This window comes from Schistocerca serialis, chromosome 9 (assembly GCF_023864345.2).
Source record: "Schistocerca serialis cubense isolate TAMUIC-IGC-003099 chromosome 9, iqSchSeri2.2, whole genome shotgun sequence".
NCBI classification, from domain to species: Eukaryota; Metazoa; Arthropoda; class Insecta; order Orthoptera; family Acrididae; genus Schistocerca; species Schistocerca serialis.
Genome location: NC_064646.1, coordinates 352,604,465 through 352,623,861, shown reverse-complemented (window position 1 = coordinate 352,623,861; position 19,397 = coordinate 352,604,465). Strand labels below are relative to the sequence as shown.

At 39.4% G+C, this 19,397-nt stretch overlaps 1 protein-coding gene across 1 annotated transcript in view; it reads right to left on the bottom strand.

Moving 5' to 3' along the window:
* Positions 1-19,397, bottom strand: part of LOC126419263 (translocation protein SEC63 homolog) — a 172,494-nt gene that overhangs the window by 58,244 nt on the left and 94,853 nt on the right. The window contains exons 9-10 of the mRNA XM_050086421.1: positions 18,233-18,378; positions 15,811-15,958 (exon numbers count right to left, since the gene is read on the bottom strand). Coding sequence (XP_049942378.1) covers positions 15,811-15,958; positions 18,233-18,378 — 294 coding nt within the window. The remainder of the gene's footprint in view (positions 1-15,810; positions 15,959-18,232; positions 18,379-19,397) is intronic.

Genomic DNA, 19,397 nt, shown 5'->3' with positions numbered 1-19,397 from the left:
GACATTGCAACAATGAATGAAGTTAAGACTGTTATCTGAGCAATGCAAGGCAGTACTGAAAGTACGAAAACATGACGCAGGTAGAAGGGCACTGGCATAATGTGTATGGAACTCCGCCACCAACACGTGCAACAACTTATCGTATTTGGGACAAATTTGAAGCCAATGGTACTGTTCAGATGGACATAATGAAAGGTCTGGCCAACCAAAAACATCAACTAGTCCAGCTTTCAGTGCTGATGTGTTGCGAAATTTCACTAGGTCATCTCAAAAATTTGATAGTAGGGTGCACGTAAACACGGGGTAAAGTGATCAAGTGTGCAACAAATTCTGAAGGCAGCAAAGTGGTAAGTGTACACCGCAAGCTTGCTGTGTGCTATGAATGAGGGTGACCCAATTTGAAGGATGGAGTACTTTAAGTGGTCCGAAGGAATGCTACATGAGGATGAACAGTTTGCAGGGACGGTTATCTGGTTTTACGAGGCTCAATTCAAACTGAACAGTACTGTAAACTGGCACAACTGCGCATACTGGGCTCCTGAAAACCTTCATGTTCACATGAACAAGCATGTTAATCTACTGGGTGTTAATGTGTGATGTGGTCTGTCATCATGTGGTTTGACTGGCCCATTCTTCATCGAAGGTACCTTAACTGGTGAGATGTATCTTCATATGCTGCAAATGCTGATTTCATCTGTCATTCGAAAGGTGTTTGAAAATGAAAGATTTTACCTACGACAAGATGGCGCTCCACCTCACCACCATAGAGATGGCGGAGCCTATCTGGATGAAAATCTATTTGGAGAATGGATAGGTCGAAGAGGGGCTGTTGAATACCCACCATGGTCTCCAGGCCTTACACCTCTTGACTTCTACCTATGGAGGGACCTTGAAAAATGAAGTTTATCAACACAAGTCAGATACACTGAATGAGGTACGAGAAACTATTGAGGCATCCTGTGCAGCTATCACACACATTAGCAACACTGATAGCCATAGTTTGGTCAATAGTTCAGCAGCATCGACGTTGTTTGGCTGCTAAAGAGATAAAATAACCTTCTCCTGCACAAGAATTGTAATGGTATATCAGTTTGTTCCATTAATACGGACTATCAAAGACAGTACACATTTTTCTGGAACCCTCTGTAACACCAACTGCTTACATACATGTATATGTGACCCTTAATTGTTACAAACAAAATATTTTAATATGTGTCAAAGTTCAATGTAAGCAAAGGGGGGGGGGGGGGGGGGGGGGGTGCGTTGCTTGAAAACACTAACCTGACCAGGGCACACAACAAAGGAAGGAAATAAGTAAATAATATGCAGAATATACTCGTCATAGTTCTGGGTATATATTCATAGTTGCTGGGCAAAGTTATCCACTGTACTCTCTAACATAAGCACTGAAATTTTGCAATAAATTGTGATTTTAGTGATACGTGTCCCTACTATGTGTGGTAAGAAGAAATGAGGGAACATGGCAATCACATAATATGTAAGAAATGGTTGATTATGGATTAGGGCAGTTTTGGCTGCTTCACTACCCTGAACATAATTGTCATGATGGTATCTTTATCTTCAAAAAATACAGGCCAATGATTCCACACGATACTGTGACCTCGAGACTGTTGAGGGGGCATTGGTGCAGCTGTTGTGGAATGTCTACCACCTAAAATTCTGTTTATTCACTACTCCCATTCAAGTGAAAATGTGCTTCTTCATCCACCAAACAACACTACAGACTAACGAAACTACCTAGATCATTGTTCCGCTGTTTTGGGCACACTCATGCTTCAGAGAAGAGTGCATTGCTTCTTCAGAATGGAAAGAGATACAGGCTGGGGAAAGTTAGAAGGGAGCGGCAGATCTACATTTACATCTATACTCTGCAAACCACTGCGACATGCATGGCAGGCGATACATCCCACTGTACCAATTATTGAGGTTTCTTGCTGTTCCTTTCACATATGGAGCACAGGAAGAATGATTATTTGACTGCCTCTGTGTGTGCAGCAATTATTCTAATGTTATCTTCACGATCCCTTTGTGAGTGATATGTAGGGGGTAGTAGTATATTCCTAGAGTAATTATTCAAGCTAGTTCCTGAAACCTTGTTAACAGACTTTCTCAGGATAGTTTAGTATACCTTAACACATCTTCGAGTTCAGTTTCTTCAGTATCTACATGACACTCTCCCACAGGTTAAATAAACCTGTGACCTTTCATGCTGCCCTTCTCTGTATATGTTCAATATCCCCTGTGAGTCCTATCCGGTACGGGTCTCTCCCTCTTGAGCAATATTGTAGAACTGGTTGCAAGAGTGATTTGTAAGCAATATCTTTTGCAGACTTACTGCACTTTTCCAGTATTCTATTAATAAACTGAAATATTCCACCTGCTTTACCCACAGCTGAACTTTTGTGATCATTCCATTTCATATCCCTTCAATGTGCTATGCCAAAGTATATGTGTGAGTTGGCTGATTCCAACAGTGACTCATTGATATTATTATAGTAACAGGATATTACATTTTTTTTGTTTTGTGAAGTGCAATACTTCACATTTCTGAACATTTAAAGCAAACTGCCAATTCTGCATCACACTGAAATCTTATCAAGAGCTGGCTGAATATTTATGCAGCTTATTTCAGATAGTACTTCATTATAGTTAACTGCATCAGCTGCAAAAAAATCTGGTTTTACTATTAATATTGTGTGCAAGGTCATTAGTACACAACATGAACAGCAAGCGTCCCAACACACTTCCCTGGGGCAAACCCAAAGTTACTTCTACATCTGATGATGACTCTCCATCCAAAATAATATGCTGTGTCCTCCCTACCAAAAACCCCCAATCCAGTCACAAATTTCACTTGATACCCCATAAGACCATACTTTTGGCAATAAATGTAGGTGTGCTACCCAGTCAAGTGCTTTCTGGAGGTCAGGAAATAGAACTTCTACTGACTGCCTTGATCCAAAGTTTTCAATATGTCATGTGATAAAAGTGCAAGTTGAGTTTCACATGATCGATGTTTTCGAAATCCATGCTGGTTGGCATTGAGGAGGTCATTACGTTCAAGACACTTCATTATGTTTGAGCTCAGAATATGTTCTAAGATTCTACAACAAATCAGTGTCAAGGATATTGGACAGTTTTGTGGATCACTTCTACTACACTTCTCGTAGATGGATGTGACCTGTGCCTTTTTCCAAGAACTGGGCACAGCTTTTTGTTTGAGGCATTTACATCATATTAAAGTTAGAAGAGAGGCTATCTCAGCCGCAAATTCAGAATGGAATCTGACAGGGAATCCATTGGGCCATGGAGCTTTGTTCAATTTTAACAATTTCAGATATTTCTGAACACTACTGGCACTAATATTATGTCATTTACCTTTTTAAACTGGTATGAGGATTAAATTGGGGTAATTCTCCTTGGTCGTCTTTTGTAAAGGAACATGGAGTTAAGTGTTTTAGTTTTTGCTTTGCTACCCTCAGTGGACACTAGCTTTGATGCCACTAACAGCCTTTACATATTACCAGAATTTATTTGGTTTCTGTGAGAGATCACTTGACAACATTCTGCTACAACAGTCACTGAAGGCATCACACATTGCTTCCTTGACAGCCAAATGCATGTAATTCAACATATACCTCTATACCCTTTGCTTTGTTTTACACCTAGTATCCAGTAACCTCCATTTCTTTGTAAGTTCCTTTACAGTGACTGTATACCATGGAGGTTCCCTCCCATTATGAACTTTTGTACTGGGTATGTATCTGTCCACAGCATGCTCAATTATTCTTTTAAACCTGAACCATAGTTCCTCTACATGCTCCTGTTCTGTGCTGAAAGTTTCAAGTTCCTCACTGAGACGTGACACTACTGACTATTTATCTGGTTTACTGAACATATACATCTTTCTATTTGTTTTAGTTGTCATTTGTACTCTGTAATCATTGTTGCCACAACTGTGTCATTTTCACTGATGCCAGTTTCAATGTGAACATCCTCAAAGAGATCAGGTCTATTTCTTGCCTTTAGATCCAATATATTTGCATCATAAATGAGGTTGCTAATATCTAGTCACGGTAGTTTTCAGAGAATGCATTTAGTAAAGCTTCAAAGTATGTCTTATCATGCCCACCACTAACAAAACCATAATTTTCCCAATTAATTGTTGGATCATTAAAGTCTCCACTGATGATTACAGTATGATTGGGGAACTTACATACAAGTGAATCAAGGTTTAAAGTTTCAGTTACATCAGGACATGAGTCTGGTGGGTATTACAAGGATCCAATAATCATTTTATGCCCATCCCTGATCTTGAGTCTTCCCTAAACAATCTCACATGCAGCTTCAGTTACTACCTAAGTGGATTTCAGTTTCTTGTCTACTGCGACAAATACACCACCTCCATTACCTCCTTGCCTATGCTTTCAGTATACACTTAAATTTTCCTCAAAAATCTCCTTGCAATCAACTTCAGTCAGGTTTCATCATTCTGTACCTAGTATTATGTAAGCTTCACTGCTCTTCACGATTTCTTCAAACTCTGGCACTTTGTTGCAATGCTTCGCCAGTTTGCCATTAGAATTTTAATACTCTCACCCGAGGGAGGCATTTCTTTCGATCTTACACAGGTACTTCTGGGTATTCTACAGCTATTGTTAGCTGGATTGGATGGAGAGTCACCTAATCTAAAAAAAAACCTCTTGTGTGCGCCTCACACACAGTCAGCTATGTGAGTAGCAGCCTCTGATGTGTAGTGCACACCTGACCAATTTAGGGGACCCTAGTTCTCAACCCTATGGTGCAAGTCCGGAAAGTCGCAGTCTAGCTTGTTACAGAACTTTTGAAGTCTCTGGTTCAGTCCTTCCACTCAATACAGAACCAAAGACCCACGATCAGTTCTGGGGAAGGCTGGTCTTCTCAACCTCCTCTGCCAGTCGTGGGAATGACCCAAGAATGACCTCGGAGGCCAGACGACAGACATCATTTGTTCCAACGTGTGCCACAATCTGCTGTTGGTTGCATCCTGTTCCCAAAATAGCTGCTGGAATAGCTTCTTCAACATTTTAAATGAGCCCCCAGGCATACATACTGAGTGCACCTGGTGTCCTTTCATGTCCCTTGGTGCCATTTCCCTAAGGGGTACCATCATTCGCTGTACATTTGATCTGCTGACAATTAATAGACCCCTACACTTTTGCATTTGTCTCCGGCTGACACCAGACAAAACAGGTTTCTCCAAAACAGGTGGAGTCAGTCTTACTGGCTCAGTTTCAGTTTTAGTGAAGGACAGAACATCAACTTGTTGGTTAGAGCGATTTTGTACTTTCTGCAGAGGAGACAGGATTCACAGGAGAGGATAGTCCTTGAGGCACCTATGTACATTACTCTTGAGAGCTCTTCCAACACACCAATTCACAACTGCTACCAATCAAGGTAATTTCCAGAACAGTATTCATAGTGGTGCTGCATTTTGGCTTGTGCAATGTATTACAAGGCTGTCAACAAATAACTTTAAGTTCACTGAATATCTTTTCCACCATGGACCTTGCCATTGGTGGGGAGGCTTGTGTGCCTCAGCGATACAGATAGCTGTACTGTAGGTGCAACCAAAAGAGAGGGGTATCTGTTGAGAGGCCAGACAAACATGTGGTTTCTGAAGAGGGGCAGCAGCCATTTCAGTAGTTGTAGGGGCAAAAGTCTAGATGATTGACTGATCTGGCCTTGTGTAACATTAACCAAAACGGCCTTGCTGTGCTGGTACTGAGAATGGTTGAAAGCAAGGGGAAACCACAGCCGTAATTTTTCCCAATAACATGCAGCTTTACTGTATCGTTAAATGATGATGGCGCCCTCTTGGGTAAAATATTTCGGAGGTAAAATAGTCCCCCATTCAGATCTCCAGGCAGGAACTACTGAGGAGGACGTTGTTATCTGGAGAAAGAAAACTGGCGTTCTACGGATCGGAGTATGGAATGTCAGATCCCTTAATCGGGCAGGTAGGTTCGAAAATTTAAAAAGGGAAATGGATAGGTTAAAGTTAGATATAGTGGGAATTAGTGAAGTTCGGTGGCAGGAGGGACAAGACTTCTGGTCAGGTAAATACAGAGTTATAAATACAAAATCAGATAGGGGTAAAGCAGGAGTAGGTTTAATAATCAATACAAGTTCATATGACAACTAGCTCCATAGATGACGAAGAGATTGATGAAATGTAGGATGAGATAAAAGAAATTATTCACATAGTGAAGGGACACGAAAATTTAATAGCCATGGGTGACTGGAATTCTACAGCAGGAAAAGGAAGAGAAGGAAACATGGTAGGTGAATATGGAATGGGGGTAAGGCCGGTATTACACTATCAAATTTCTTTGTCAAATATCTTTGCCAATGATATTTGATGGTGTAATAGGGAACTTTGTCAAATCCAATATGTGATCAAATCTAGGGCCTCACTGTAGATTTGATCAAAGAAGTCGCTTGTATTTTGTTCACTGCAATGTGACATGTTACCACAAGGAGTGCTCTAGCATTGCTGCAGCGTTCTGTCGTCTGTAGTGTTTTTATAAACATTGTCGGTAAACACAATTGGTATGTGCCGACAACTACAAAATTAATAGAGGTGTATGAAGCTGATGAGGCACTTTACAATGTGAGGCAAAATGAGTACAAAAACAGATTAAGAAGATTGGAGACCTGACCTGACCTGACCTGACCTGACCCTCCCCTGTAGCAAGGAATTGGAGTGTTACAGTGAGCCTGTCTTCTGCAGATGTAGCAGATCTTAAGTGAATATTGTGCTTTGTGATATGAGGATACGCTTCACTGGGCACATACAGAAATGTATGCTCATCCATTCTTAAGTAATTGATGTACGACTTGACATCCTCCACTATAAGCTCATGTAACACGTTTTGTTGAATGCTTTTATCGTGTCGTCGTAAAACCCACGGCTTCACCCAAGTATGTTTCCTTTTTTCCCCGCCGCTTCCCTTCCACATGTGCACACTGTGCAATTGTAGTGCATGCAACTGCTGCAGTTAATAACAAGTTGTTGTTGTCAGCCATCTTGAACTTTGACAAAAAATATGATGACAGTGTAATACCCCTTCTAGCTCTATGTCAAAAATCTTTGTCAAATATATTTGACGGAATATTTTATCACATTTTTGATCAAATCTTTGACAAAGAAATCTGATAGTGTAATACTGGCCTAAGAAACAAAAGAGGAAGTCACCTGGTAGAATTTTGCACAGTGTATAACTTGATGATAGCTAACACTTGGTTCAAGAATCATGAAAGAAGGCTGTATACATGGAAGAGGCCTGGACATACTGGAAGGTTTCAGATAGATTATATAATGGTAAGACAGAGATTTAGGAACCAAGTTTTAAATTGTAAGACATTTCCAGGGGCAGATGTGGACTCTGACCACAATCTATTGGTTATGAACAGTAGACTGAAACTGAAGAAACTGCAAAAAAGTGGGAATTTAAGGAGATGGGACCTGGATAAACTGACAGAATCAGAGGTTGTACAGAGTTTCAGGGAGGGCATTAGGGAACAATAGACATGAATGGGGGAAAGAAATACAGTAGAAGAAGAATGGATAGCTTTCAGGGATGAAATAGTAAAGGCAGCAGAGGATCAAGTATGCAGACAGATGAGGACTAGTAGAAATCATCAGGTAACAGAGGATGTATTGAACTTAATTGATGAAAGGAGAAAATATAAAAATGCAGTAAATGAAGCAGGCAAAAAGGAATACAAACATCTCAAAAATGAGATCGACAGGAAGTGCAAAATGGCTAAGCAGGAATGGCTAGAGGTCAAATGTAAGGATGTAGAGGCTTAGCCCACTAGTTGTAAGATAGATACTGCCTACAGGAAAATTAAAGGGACCCTTGGAGAAAAGAGAACCATTTGTATGAGTATCAAGAGCTCAGATGGAAACCCAGTTCTAAGCAAAGAAGGGAAAGCAGAAAGGTGGAAAGAGTATATAGATGGTCTATACAAAGGCGGTGTACTTGAGGACAATACTATGGAAATGGAAGAGGCTGTAGGTGAAAATGAAATGGGAAATATGATATAATAATTCCAATCCCAAAGAAAGCAGGTGTTGACAGATGTGAAAATTACCAAACTATCAGTTAAATAAGTCACAGCTGAAAAATAGTAACACGAATTATTTACAGATGAATAGAAAAACCGGTAGAAGCTGACCTAGGGGAAGATCAGTTTGGATTCTGTAGAAATGTTGGAACACGACTTACTTTAGAAGATAGATTAAGGAAAGGCAAACCTACATTTCTAGCATTTGTAGAATTAGAGAAAGCTTTTGACAATGTTGACTGGAATACTCTCTTTCAAATTCTTAAGGTGGCTGGGGTAAAATACAGGCTATTTACAATTTGTGCAGAAACCAGATGGCAGTTATAAGAGTCAAAGGACATGGAAGGGAAGCAGTGGTCAAGAAGGGAGTGAGACAGGGTTGTAGCCTATCCCCAATGTTATTCAATCTGTACACTGAGCAAGCAGTCAAGGAAACAAAAGAAAAGTTCGGAGTAGGAATTAAAATACATGGAGAAGAAATAAAAACTTTGAGATTCGTCGATGACATTGTGATTCTGTCAGAGACAGCAAAGGTCCTGGAAGAGCAGTTGAATGGAATAGTTGAATGGAATGGACAGTGTCTTGAAAGGAGGATATAAAATTAACATCAACAAATGTGAAACAAGGATAATGGAATGTAGTTGAATTGCATTGGGTGATGCTGAGGGAATTAGATTAGGAAATGAGACACTTACATTCGTACATGAGTTTTGCTATTTGCAAAATAACTGATAATGGTCGAAGTAGAGAGGATATAAAATGTAGATTGGCAATGGCAAGGAAAGCGTTTCTGAAGAAAAGAAATTTGTTAACACTGAGTATAAATTTAAGTGTCAGGAAGTCTTTTTCTGAAAGTATTTGTATGGAGTGTAGCCATGGGCGATAAATAGTTTGGACAAGAAGAGAATAGAAGCTTTCGAAATGTGGTGCTACAGAAGAATGCTGAAGATTAGATGGGTAAATCACATAACTAATGAGGAGGTATTGAATAGAATTGGAGAGAAGAGAAATTTGTGGCACAACTTGACTAGAAGAAGGTTTCAGTGGGCAGGACATGTTCCGAGGCATCAAGGGATCACCAATTTAGTATTGGAGGTAAGCTCGGGGGAGGGGGTAAAAATCATAGGGGGAGACCAAGAGATGAATACACTAAGCAGATTCAGAAGGATGTAGGTTGCAGTAGGTACTGGGAGACGAAGAAGCTTGCACAATAGAGTAGCATGGAGAGCTGCATCAAACCAGTCTCTGCACTGAAGACCACAACAACGACAACTACAAATATCTTTTAAACTGTTCAGTTAAAAAGTTGCTACTTACCTATAAGAATTGAAGTAAATACACAAAATGAGATTTCTATTAACGCAACACAAAACCTATGGTAAATACTACTAGTTTCCTAAAATGTCTTGAGGTTAACTGTAGCTGTTAGAAATTAAAAAACAGAGCTAATTTACAATAAATGCAGATAATATATAGGGTTACTCCTCTTTAAGGGAAAAATAGATGTAATACAATATGTTAGTTAGAAAATCTGCTACAGTAACTAAATCACAAATGCCAATTTGCTGCGAACTACTTATAGATTACGCAAGGACAATGATAGCTTCCGAAAATTTTCAATAATGCCTGTTTATTTGCGCTGATGTATAATGAAGTTCAAGGGTGATTTATTGTTTGGCAGAATTGTGAACAAAAACACTGACTTCCTATAAAATAAATTACATATACAAAACACTCTTATTGGTAACTTATGAAAATATATTTTTGTAAGCATCCAAAAATTCTCAAAATAATGCACTTCTCACATAATTGTACAGTGAAATTAGAGAGAATGACTGTTCTGAATGAGGATAGGCCTACTGTTCTCAAAATTTTTAAAAGAGCACAATTAAGTTTAAGCCCACAACTGACGACAACAGTATGAGTTTACTGCGGCACTCGCAAATATTTGGAAATTCACAATATATCACAATACAAATGAGTATTGGTAAAGCAATGAAAGATTACACGGAAACAACACACAGTAAAATATGTGAATCTAGAACTTTAAATCAGCACATGATCTTATACATGCAGTCTTGCACAAATGAAAATTCCTATGTAGTTTTTTATATGTAAATAAACGTGCGTACTGCACAGACTTTTCACTTAGCTGATTCTGTGCACACTTCCACACCGGTATGTCGAAGAAGAACACTGCAATGCGAGTTTATCTTGATCAAAATTAAGATCACTTGGGTCCTGAGACACAAAATATTCACCTTTGGTGAGAAGGGTAGGTATCCAGAGACCCTTAGAGCCTTTAGAAGTGAACTGAAGAATAGTTGTAAATCAGCCATCATAAACTATCAAGGAGCAGAAAGGGGGAGGGGAGGGAGGGGGAAGAAATGTTCAAAATGACTGTGGTATGGTGTAGTCTGTATCAGTATTCTTACAAAAATTCCAGAAAACAAAATATCACCATTTGTGCAGTTCTCTTTGAAATGAGAGGGCAATAATGGGCACACACATCACAACGGCAAGTCTCACATCTTAGGTTCTATGATGAATGTATTTAACAATGTAGTCCTAGAATTCCATACTCCTTAGCATTATTCACAGCAAAACAAATGGAACGACTGAAATGTAGATAAAGACTGAAGATAAAAATGGCCACAAATAATCTGCAGTGTTACCAATCATTCATCTCAGTGAAATGAACGTGTCATTCTATAATAACAACAACAACAACAACAATCAACTATGCTGCTGTAGCAGGTGGAGAGTTTATACAATGGTATATGTGCATGCACCAATCAATCGGGCAATTAAGAAGGACCTAGAAGAAAGAGGTGCATTCTGGGAGGAAACAGAAGATATCCTTTCAAAGTTACCAGACACACAGATCACCATTCTGCGTGAGAATTTCAACGCCCAGCCTGACAAGGAAAGAAAACATCATAAGATTATTGCAAACTATCGAGCGCACATGAGAACCAGTTGCAATGGGGAGATTAGTGGAATTATGCAGAACATTCCATCTGGTTCTTAAGTCAACTGCTTTCAAACACCTGTCCAGAAAACTAAAGATCTGGACATCTCCAAACTCCAACCTCGGTGAATTCCAAATTGTCCACTTCGTCATTTGATGGAAAGTGCAAGAGATCCAGAAAGTAAAGATTCTGAGAAATGCCAATGTAGACTTGGATAACTAACTTTCAAAGATCAAATAATGTAATTAGATAGATAATAAAATCTACTCACCATGTCGCGAAAGGGGAACACAGATATAAAGATATTTAAATTTGCAAGGATTTGGATCTAGTGGCTCCTCCTTCGGGCAGAAGAGTTAAACGGAAAGGTTGAGGAGTGAAGGAAAAGGACTAGTGAGATTTAGGAAATGGTGAGAATTTGGAAAAGTCATCCACAGTCCTGGATCACGGGAGACTTATCAGACGGGAAGGAAAGACAGATTTTAGGTGACTGCACCGAATGAGATTTGTAAACCTGAGAGATTAAAGGTGAAAGATAGGGTAATATGTAAGACAGATATTACTGCCAAAACATCGTGCACGAGTTAATAATCGCAGTAATCTAAGTGCCTTGGTCATGACAGAAGTGGGAGAACAGACAGGCCATAAAATAAAAGATGCAGAAAACTCAAAGGAAAAGAGGAAATGAATAGTTGCTGTGAAGAAATGCTGCAACCAAAGAAATTAATGTAAATTTAGGCCACATGGGTGGAGAGAACAGAGGACAGGTTATAATACCAGATCCCATCTGCGCAATTCTGAGAAACTGGTGTCTGGGGAACGAATCCAGCTGACACATGTGATGGAACAGGCACCGAGGTCATAACTTTCATGTTGTAGAAAAGAAATGCTCTACAACAGGCCGCCCCGTAGTTGCTGACTACAAAGCAACAACCATACTCATATCTGCCTTAGTTGATTAGCACCCATAACCCATAATATAAAGACTTCACTCCTATAATAGAGACACTGTCCATTTCGTAGATTGTCTCATCCCACTTCCACCACATACCCTGCTTGTCACCACTGATGCCACCTCTCTCTATACTAGCTACCCCTATGTGCTTGGTCTGTCTGCTGCTGAACATTTCCTCAGTCAGCATCCATCTGATTCCAAACCTGTGACATCCTTTCCGCTCAGTTTAATCAGCTTTATGCTTACTAACTACTATTTTACCTTTGAGGGGCACACATACTAACAGATCGGGAGTGCAGTCATGGGTATCAGTAAGGCTCCTTTGTATGCCAACCTTTTCGTGCCTCACCTGGGAGGAGGGGGGGGGGGGGACTTCCCTAAGATTCATTAGCCTTCAGCCCCTAGTTTGGTTTAGACACATTGACGACATCTTTGCCACATGGACTCATGGTACGGTTGACCGTTAAAATTCTTGGAACCTCTCAATACATTCCCCCAATTGAATTTCTCATGGTCCTATTGCAGATCCCATGTCACTTTCCTCAACTTTGATCTGATCTTCACTGAAGGTTAGCAACAGATTTCTGTTCACATTAAACCTACTAACAAACAACAGTACTTACATTTTGACAGTTGCAATCCTTTCCATCTCAAATATTCCCTCCCATACAATGTTGGCATTTGAGGCAAGTGTATTTGTTCGGATGCAGACTCTTTACTGCTATACATCACCATTCTCATCTCAACCCTTACTTGATGTAAGTACCCCACCAGCCCAGTTCAAAAGCAGATTTCCTGAGCCAGCACATCCAATCCTTCCAAAAACAACTTAAGAGTACACCTCTTGTCACTCAGTGTTATTCTTGTCTTGCCCATGATACCTACAATAGCTTTTCATTGCCCTCCTAATCTCCGCAGTATCCTTGTCAGACCCTATTCTTCTTCTGCATCCATTTCCTTACCCTATAGCTCCTGCCCCAGTGACTGTCTCCTTTGTGAGACTTGCCCTATTCATCCTCCTACCACCATCTATACTGATAAAACACGCACTATCTAGGGTGAGCCACCTGCAAAATGATGCATGTCATATACCAACTGTTATGTACGTCGGTATGACTACCACCAAGTTATCCATTAGGATGAATGGGCATAGGCAGAGGGTGTATACTGGCAACACACAATAAGTGGGTGCAGCGCATTCTCTAGAACATGACAGTTGTGACCTTGGTGCCCTTTCCTTACTTTCAATTCAAACACCATTCTTAAGACCAGCAAATTGAAACAAGTCACGGGTGCCTTGTCTCACCATCATATACTGATCACCACAAAACACTTAGCTTTACACTGTTATTAACTTATGCGCTATGTTTTGGCAGTAATCTCTGTCTAGTGCGTTATCCACCTTCCAACTTTAAGCTCTCACGATTCCAAATCTCGTCCAGTGCAGTCCCCAATAATTAGTCTTTCCTTCTCATCCCATATGGTAAGTCTCCACTGACCTGGGATTCTGGATGATTTTTTCAAACTCACCCCATTTCCTAAATCTCACTAGTGCTTTTCCTTCACCCCTCTCCCCTAGCCTTCAACCCTTCTGCCAGAAGAAAGAGCCATGGACTCCAAAAGCTTGCAAATTTAAATACCTTTATTAGTTTGTTTGCCTCCCACTGCTTGATAAGTAGATTTTTTATCTATCCAATGACATAATATTTTCAAAAATTGATTATTTTCATTGACTAGCAAGAAGTTTACTCCTGAAAAAAGTGTGGCGGAGACAGGTTAAGGAGCAGCCAGAAATTCACCCACATGTTGGCTACTTTAAATTCTGAGAACTGTGAACTACTACAATAGGCTATAGTCATAAAATCTGAGGAGACTGTCTCACTCACAAAATGAAGAAAGAATGCTTGGTGGTATAACAAATGTGATGCAGTAGTACAACTACGACAAATGCTTGACAGAAATGAAATTGCCACAAAAATAAAGCAAATAGGGTCAACTTCCTCAACAGAAGAAAATTAGCATAAAAGAGCCATCCACGGGGTGAATTCTGCACTTGGTTATGAAGCAGTTTCTATAGACTGAGCAAGGCTTCCAGAGCGATAATACATGTAACTTCAGTAAAACCTTCAAGTACAGTCTGATTCAAGTACAACGGCACGAGTCTATGATTCAAAGATTTCAAAGGGAAGGTAGCGTATTGTGTCAAAGGTAACTGCTAACTACTAGTTATTTTGAATGTCTCCTCAAATACAAGGTTCCAGAGACCACATTCATGTACAAAAACAATCCCAACACCCATCCAAACCTCTTTCCACAAAGGAAAAAATGAGGAAGATCATCCGAGCACTGAAGTACAAACAGCCACTGGGTGAACATCTGATAAATGCTGGCGTGTGGAAGTATGCAAGGCAAAAGGCAATCAATAAACTTGTTGCAATTATTCAAGAGATTTGGGAAAGCAAAAAAATTCCAAATGGCTGGACCTCTGCCATAATTCATCCACCACATAAGAAAGATGACAGAACAGATGTGAACAACTACTATGACATATCTCTCCTGCTAACAACTCACAATATCCTTTCAAAGGCTCTACGGCATAAGATAGAACAACAAATCAATCCACAGTTAGGGAAATATCGAAGGGTTTCAGCAAAAGACGATCATGTGCTGAACAGATTGTTAATCTGAACTTCATCGCTTCCAACTGTATTTTAGAAAAGATGATCTGAGAATGACTGAAAGAGTTCAGGGGTAGTTCAGGCTAGTCTACAAGTACACGAATCTCATTAACCCCTGTCTAGCCTTTGCAGATCATCTAATGACCTTTTCAGATTCCCAAGATATGCCATAAAAACAGCTTAATCAATTGAGGACACAAGCAGTGAAAGCTGGACTTCAGTTCTCCTTTCAGAAGGCTCTCTTTATGACGAACATAAAATAAATGCCAAGAGAACTGGAGATCCGACTACAAAAAATTAATTGGGCAAGGAAACTTTCAATTCCTAGGTGAATGGGTAAAGCCTAACATATCAGAGACAAAATACTCTGTGCCCACATTTAGAAACTGGAAATGGCCTACAAACTTACTAAAGGCACCTACACTAAGAAATCAATATCCTTACATGCCAAAATTACACACTGCTGCACAATTATTCGATAGGAGGCTCAGTGTGAGACAGGGATTCTTACAATTAACAGGAAAGGCCTAACGGAGAAACGTGAGGCCAAAGAAAGAGAGATGTAGAAAAAAGTCCAAGGTCCTGTCAAAGAAAACAGCTAGTACAAAACACTTCGCAATCATGATATATATAAGCATGTGGAGGAGACACATGACATGATTCAAGACAGGATTGCCTTTTACGGCCACATGACCCAAATGAGTTCAGAAAGGATATCTAGAAGGATATTAACTGTCCTTCTAGTTAAAGGAACCCAAAGGAGCATAGATCACGAAGTTGAAAAAGGTCTACGAGAACTGGATAATTCTTTTAAAGATATCCTGTCACATGACCTGCTTGAGAAAAAACTACAAGCACATAAAGGTTTCCAGGAAAAGCCGAAGCTGAAGATGTAGACTGAAGAGAGAAAATAACACCTCAAGCAAATGCAAGAGCACTGGGTGGCAGTTAATGTCCAGGAAAAGAGAGTGTTGGTTATTATGGTCTCTAATTGATTGAAATAATGAAGGAATAATAACAACAATAATAATAACAGGAATCAGGCAATCACTGTAATCTGTAAAATACTCACCTTCAGATCTCACTTTAAACTCAATATAAGGCATTTTCCCTGCAACCTTCATAACATCATGGTACTGTTCATCAGAAAGATTGCGTAAAATGCTCCTCCTCTCTTCATGTTTTAATTGAGCAAACTGCTGAATTGTTTTTATATATCTCTGTAAAAGCGAACAAATGTTTTATAAATTTTATAATTGCAAAGAATTCTGTACTGGATGTAGTTAGATGAATGTAGAAAATTTGTACTGATGAGATAAACTATACAAAAGAAGTTTATTTTAAAAAATAAAATAAAACATTATAAAATATTTTAAAATTAATTAAGGGTTTTAAAAATTTACATTACCTGTTCTTAGAATAATTAAATCACATTTATTTCTAAAGACATGTATGTGATTATGCCAGATAATTACATTATTTCTACAATTAAACAATTGCCGTTATCTCCGGCTCTACAGAAATGTCGTTTTTTCCTAACTTAATTGTTCCATTTAGGATTTCTGGGGTAGTAAATGTTGTTGGACTCTCAGACACAGGTTTGGCTAAATTTCTGTGACCTTTTAATGAATCACCAACTGATTATCTTCAGAAAATCATTTCTGATTATTAATGGAAGACCACAATAGCGAATTGTTGGGGTGAGACATTTGTGGACGGATGCAAAGCATTTCTTTTTAGCTCACATTCTTCTTTTTCTTTTAATTGATATGTAAATAATATCTTTGTCATCTCACCAAAAGAAGCTGTTACATAACATTAATGTCTGTAACATTTCAATTCTCGCCTTCCTAATATTCTGTTCACTCTGAAAGTAGGAAAAAAAAGTAGAGAAAAAAATGGAGTTTATTCCTGGAACAATTGGTACATAGGTGATAAGAAGGCTTAATGAGAAGGCCACCAAACTGAATTTTCAGGCAACACATTATCATTATTCATTTTAGTGCAGAAGAGTGGCCAGTTTCAGATTCAGAACTGTCGCAGAAGAGTTCAGTCAAGAACCATTGCATAACAGTTCAGTCACATAGAAACCAACTTTCGTGTCGAACTCAGTATCATTCACTTCATCCTATGTTTGTTGAAACAGAGATGATAACTACAAGTAAGTCATTGTACAAAATGACTCAATCTCATTTTGTCAGCAGATCTGCATCAAAGAGTAGCAGTACCTTAAAAAGACGCATGATTATTTGTTCTTTTTGTTCATTTTAAAAGTGTGAGCGTGCTTCTGGGTTCTCTTATTTCAACGGTGCAAGTCACCAAGATGTTCCTAAAAATTCACAGTACAGAAAATCCTGTGCCTCATTATGCAGACTTTCTTTCCAAATTTCAATGTTCTCATCTGTTACCTTAAGCCCAGTCGAACAGACCAGAAACCATGGTTTAAGAGAAAAACGGTATTACAAAGTGTGCTTTGGGCCTCATGCTGTTTCAAATGGCAATTGTGAAGAAAATGAATAGATATACTATTGTTCAGTTCTGTGCAATCAACATACGAGGTGTGCACTTGAGATGCACATATGCGTTTTTGCTTGAACTTACCTCAGGAATGCTGTGTCTTACATGAAATAAATTATCAATAGTAACTTTGAACCTGCTTCTGTAGGGCAGGTCACCAACACAGGTCTGTGCAGCAGCAGTAGACTTGAGACATAAGCCAGTTAGAATCCTAGTGGGGGAAAATTTTCCAATCAGTATTCGGTTGACAAGAGGAGGGGAGGTAGTGGGATAAGTCACCAGCCTTTGAGTCAGTGCCGTTGGTTGAGTCCCATTGAACTTCACTGAAATATCATACAGTTTTTGACAAGGCAGTCTGACACCACTCCATAGGGCTTCATGAAGTGAGGGCATCTAGCACTGTTGATGGCTGAGGGCGCCGAGCTCGGCAGTCCCCTTGTGATCTTCAACACATTTAGGATAGATGCTGGCACTTGACTTTACTTTCTCCCTTCCCTTCATTCGTGACAATACAAATCCAACACTACACTGTACAAGTTCTCGTCACAGCCATTCCCACAACTGACACTTCACTTCATAACAGGTCGGAGAATGCAATGGTGAAGCACCTCCATTACAACCTTGTCTAGAATGCCAACGCAGGATTCTTGCACCTGTTCCCCCTATGCTGATTCCTGGAGTGGGGGATAACTTTGAGAATATCACCCTATAAGGTAGATATACAAAAAAATTCATCCAAATTTTGGAAAATGAGTCCCTTCTTGCACTTCACTGAAACATCATACAGTTTTTAACAAGGCAGTCTGGCAACACTCTAGAATCTTGAGAGCATTTATATTGCCTCCCTACTATTTACAGGCATAGAACCCATTTACTCCACAGCTGGGATACACTAAGAATCATAATTATGCAAGTAACAGATTTTTCGTAACTAAATTATGCAGATACCTATTACCAGTCTTCTTACTTGTACTTACCTTTTTATTTACAAAATACTTCAAATTGTCATCTGTAACATATGGCAGCTGTAAGAGTGGACTTTTATATTCCCACATAGCCTGTACTATCATTGGACACAGTTTCATACAGTTTTCTATTGTCTCAATATTTGGCAGTCTTGGTACTGAAACATAATAAAAGGTACCCACGTGCAATATTTATGTGGCACTTTTTTCAGTTAAACTGAGAAAAATGTTGTGAAATATCATGGACAATTTATAGAAAAACATAAAAATTACATTAAATAATAATGATTACATTTACAAACTAATACTAATATGTACTAGTTTTCTCCCATGATCTAACTGAGTGCTAATGGTCAGCTTTCTTAATCCCACATTTTCCCCCCAAAAAAACATCTGCAAATGATCTCTTACCCAGCTACTTGCGCACCCCCCCCCCCCCCCCCCCCCAACTCTAGAGAGAATATTAAATGTATCTGAAGTATTCTGTCGTGCTTCATGATCTCCGACACTAAACACGTTAACAAAATTGTTGGGTTGCTGCACGGCTCAGGTCTTGTACCTGGTTGACGCAATGAATGATGCATATAAGAGACATGCTGCAGTTCATACTTTTACAGTATTTGAAGTCAACTGATGGCTGGAAAGGAATACAGCACCTCCAGTAGTTGTAGGGGTATCTTACTCCCACAGCATTTATCTACAAATAAAGAGTCACGTACAAGCCAAATTTGATAGAAATTGCTCTAGATGTTTCTGAGTCGTGCTTTTTTGCTCATATGCTTGTCTGTTACAAATTTTTTTTCAGGCAGAAGTAATACTTGTGCCAAGTTTGGCAGAAATTGCTTCAGGTGTTACAGAGGTACAGTGTTACGTCACAGTGTCTCCCCCCCTTCTCCCTCTCCAACCTCTAGCTCTACGATGGGAACATACCAGGACTGTCACCAATGAACCTTGTGACCCCGAAAACTACGGATTCTGTCACCAATGAACCTTGTGACACCAAAAACAATGGATTATATACTCATATGGGTTGCTATATAATATTTTTTCATATCGTGGCTTCTCAGCCCCACCCCTATGAGACAGTACAAGTATGTTATCCTCAGAGTACTTTACACAAACAATTCCACAAATAATGAGTCATGTATATACAACATTTGGTTTAAATGCCTCCAAA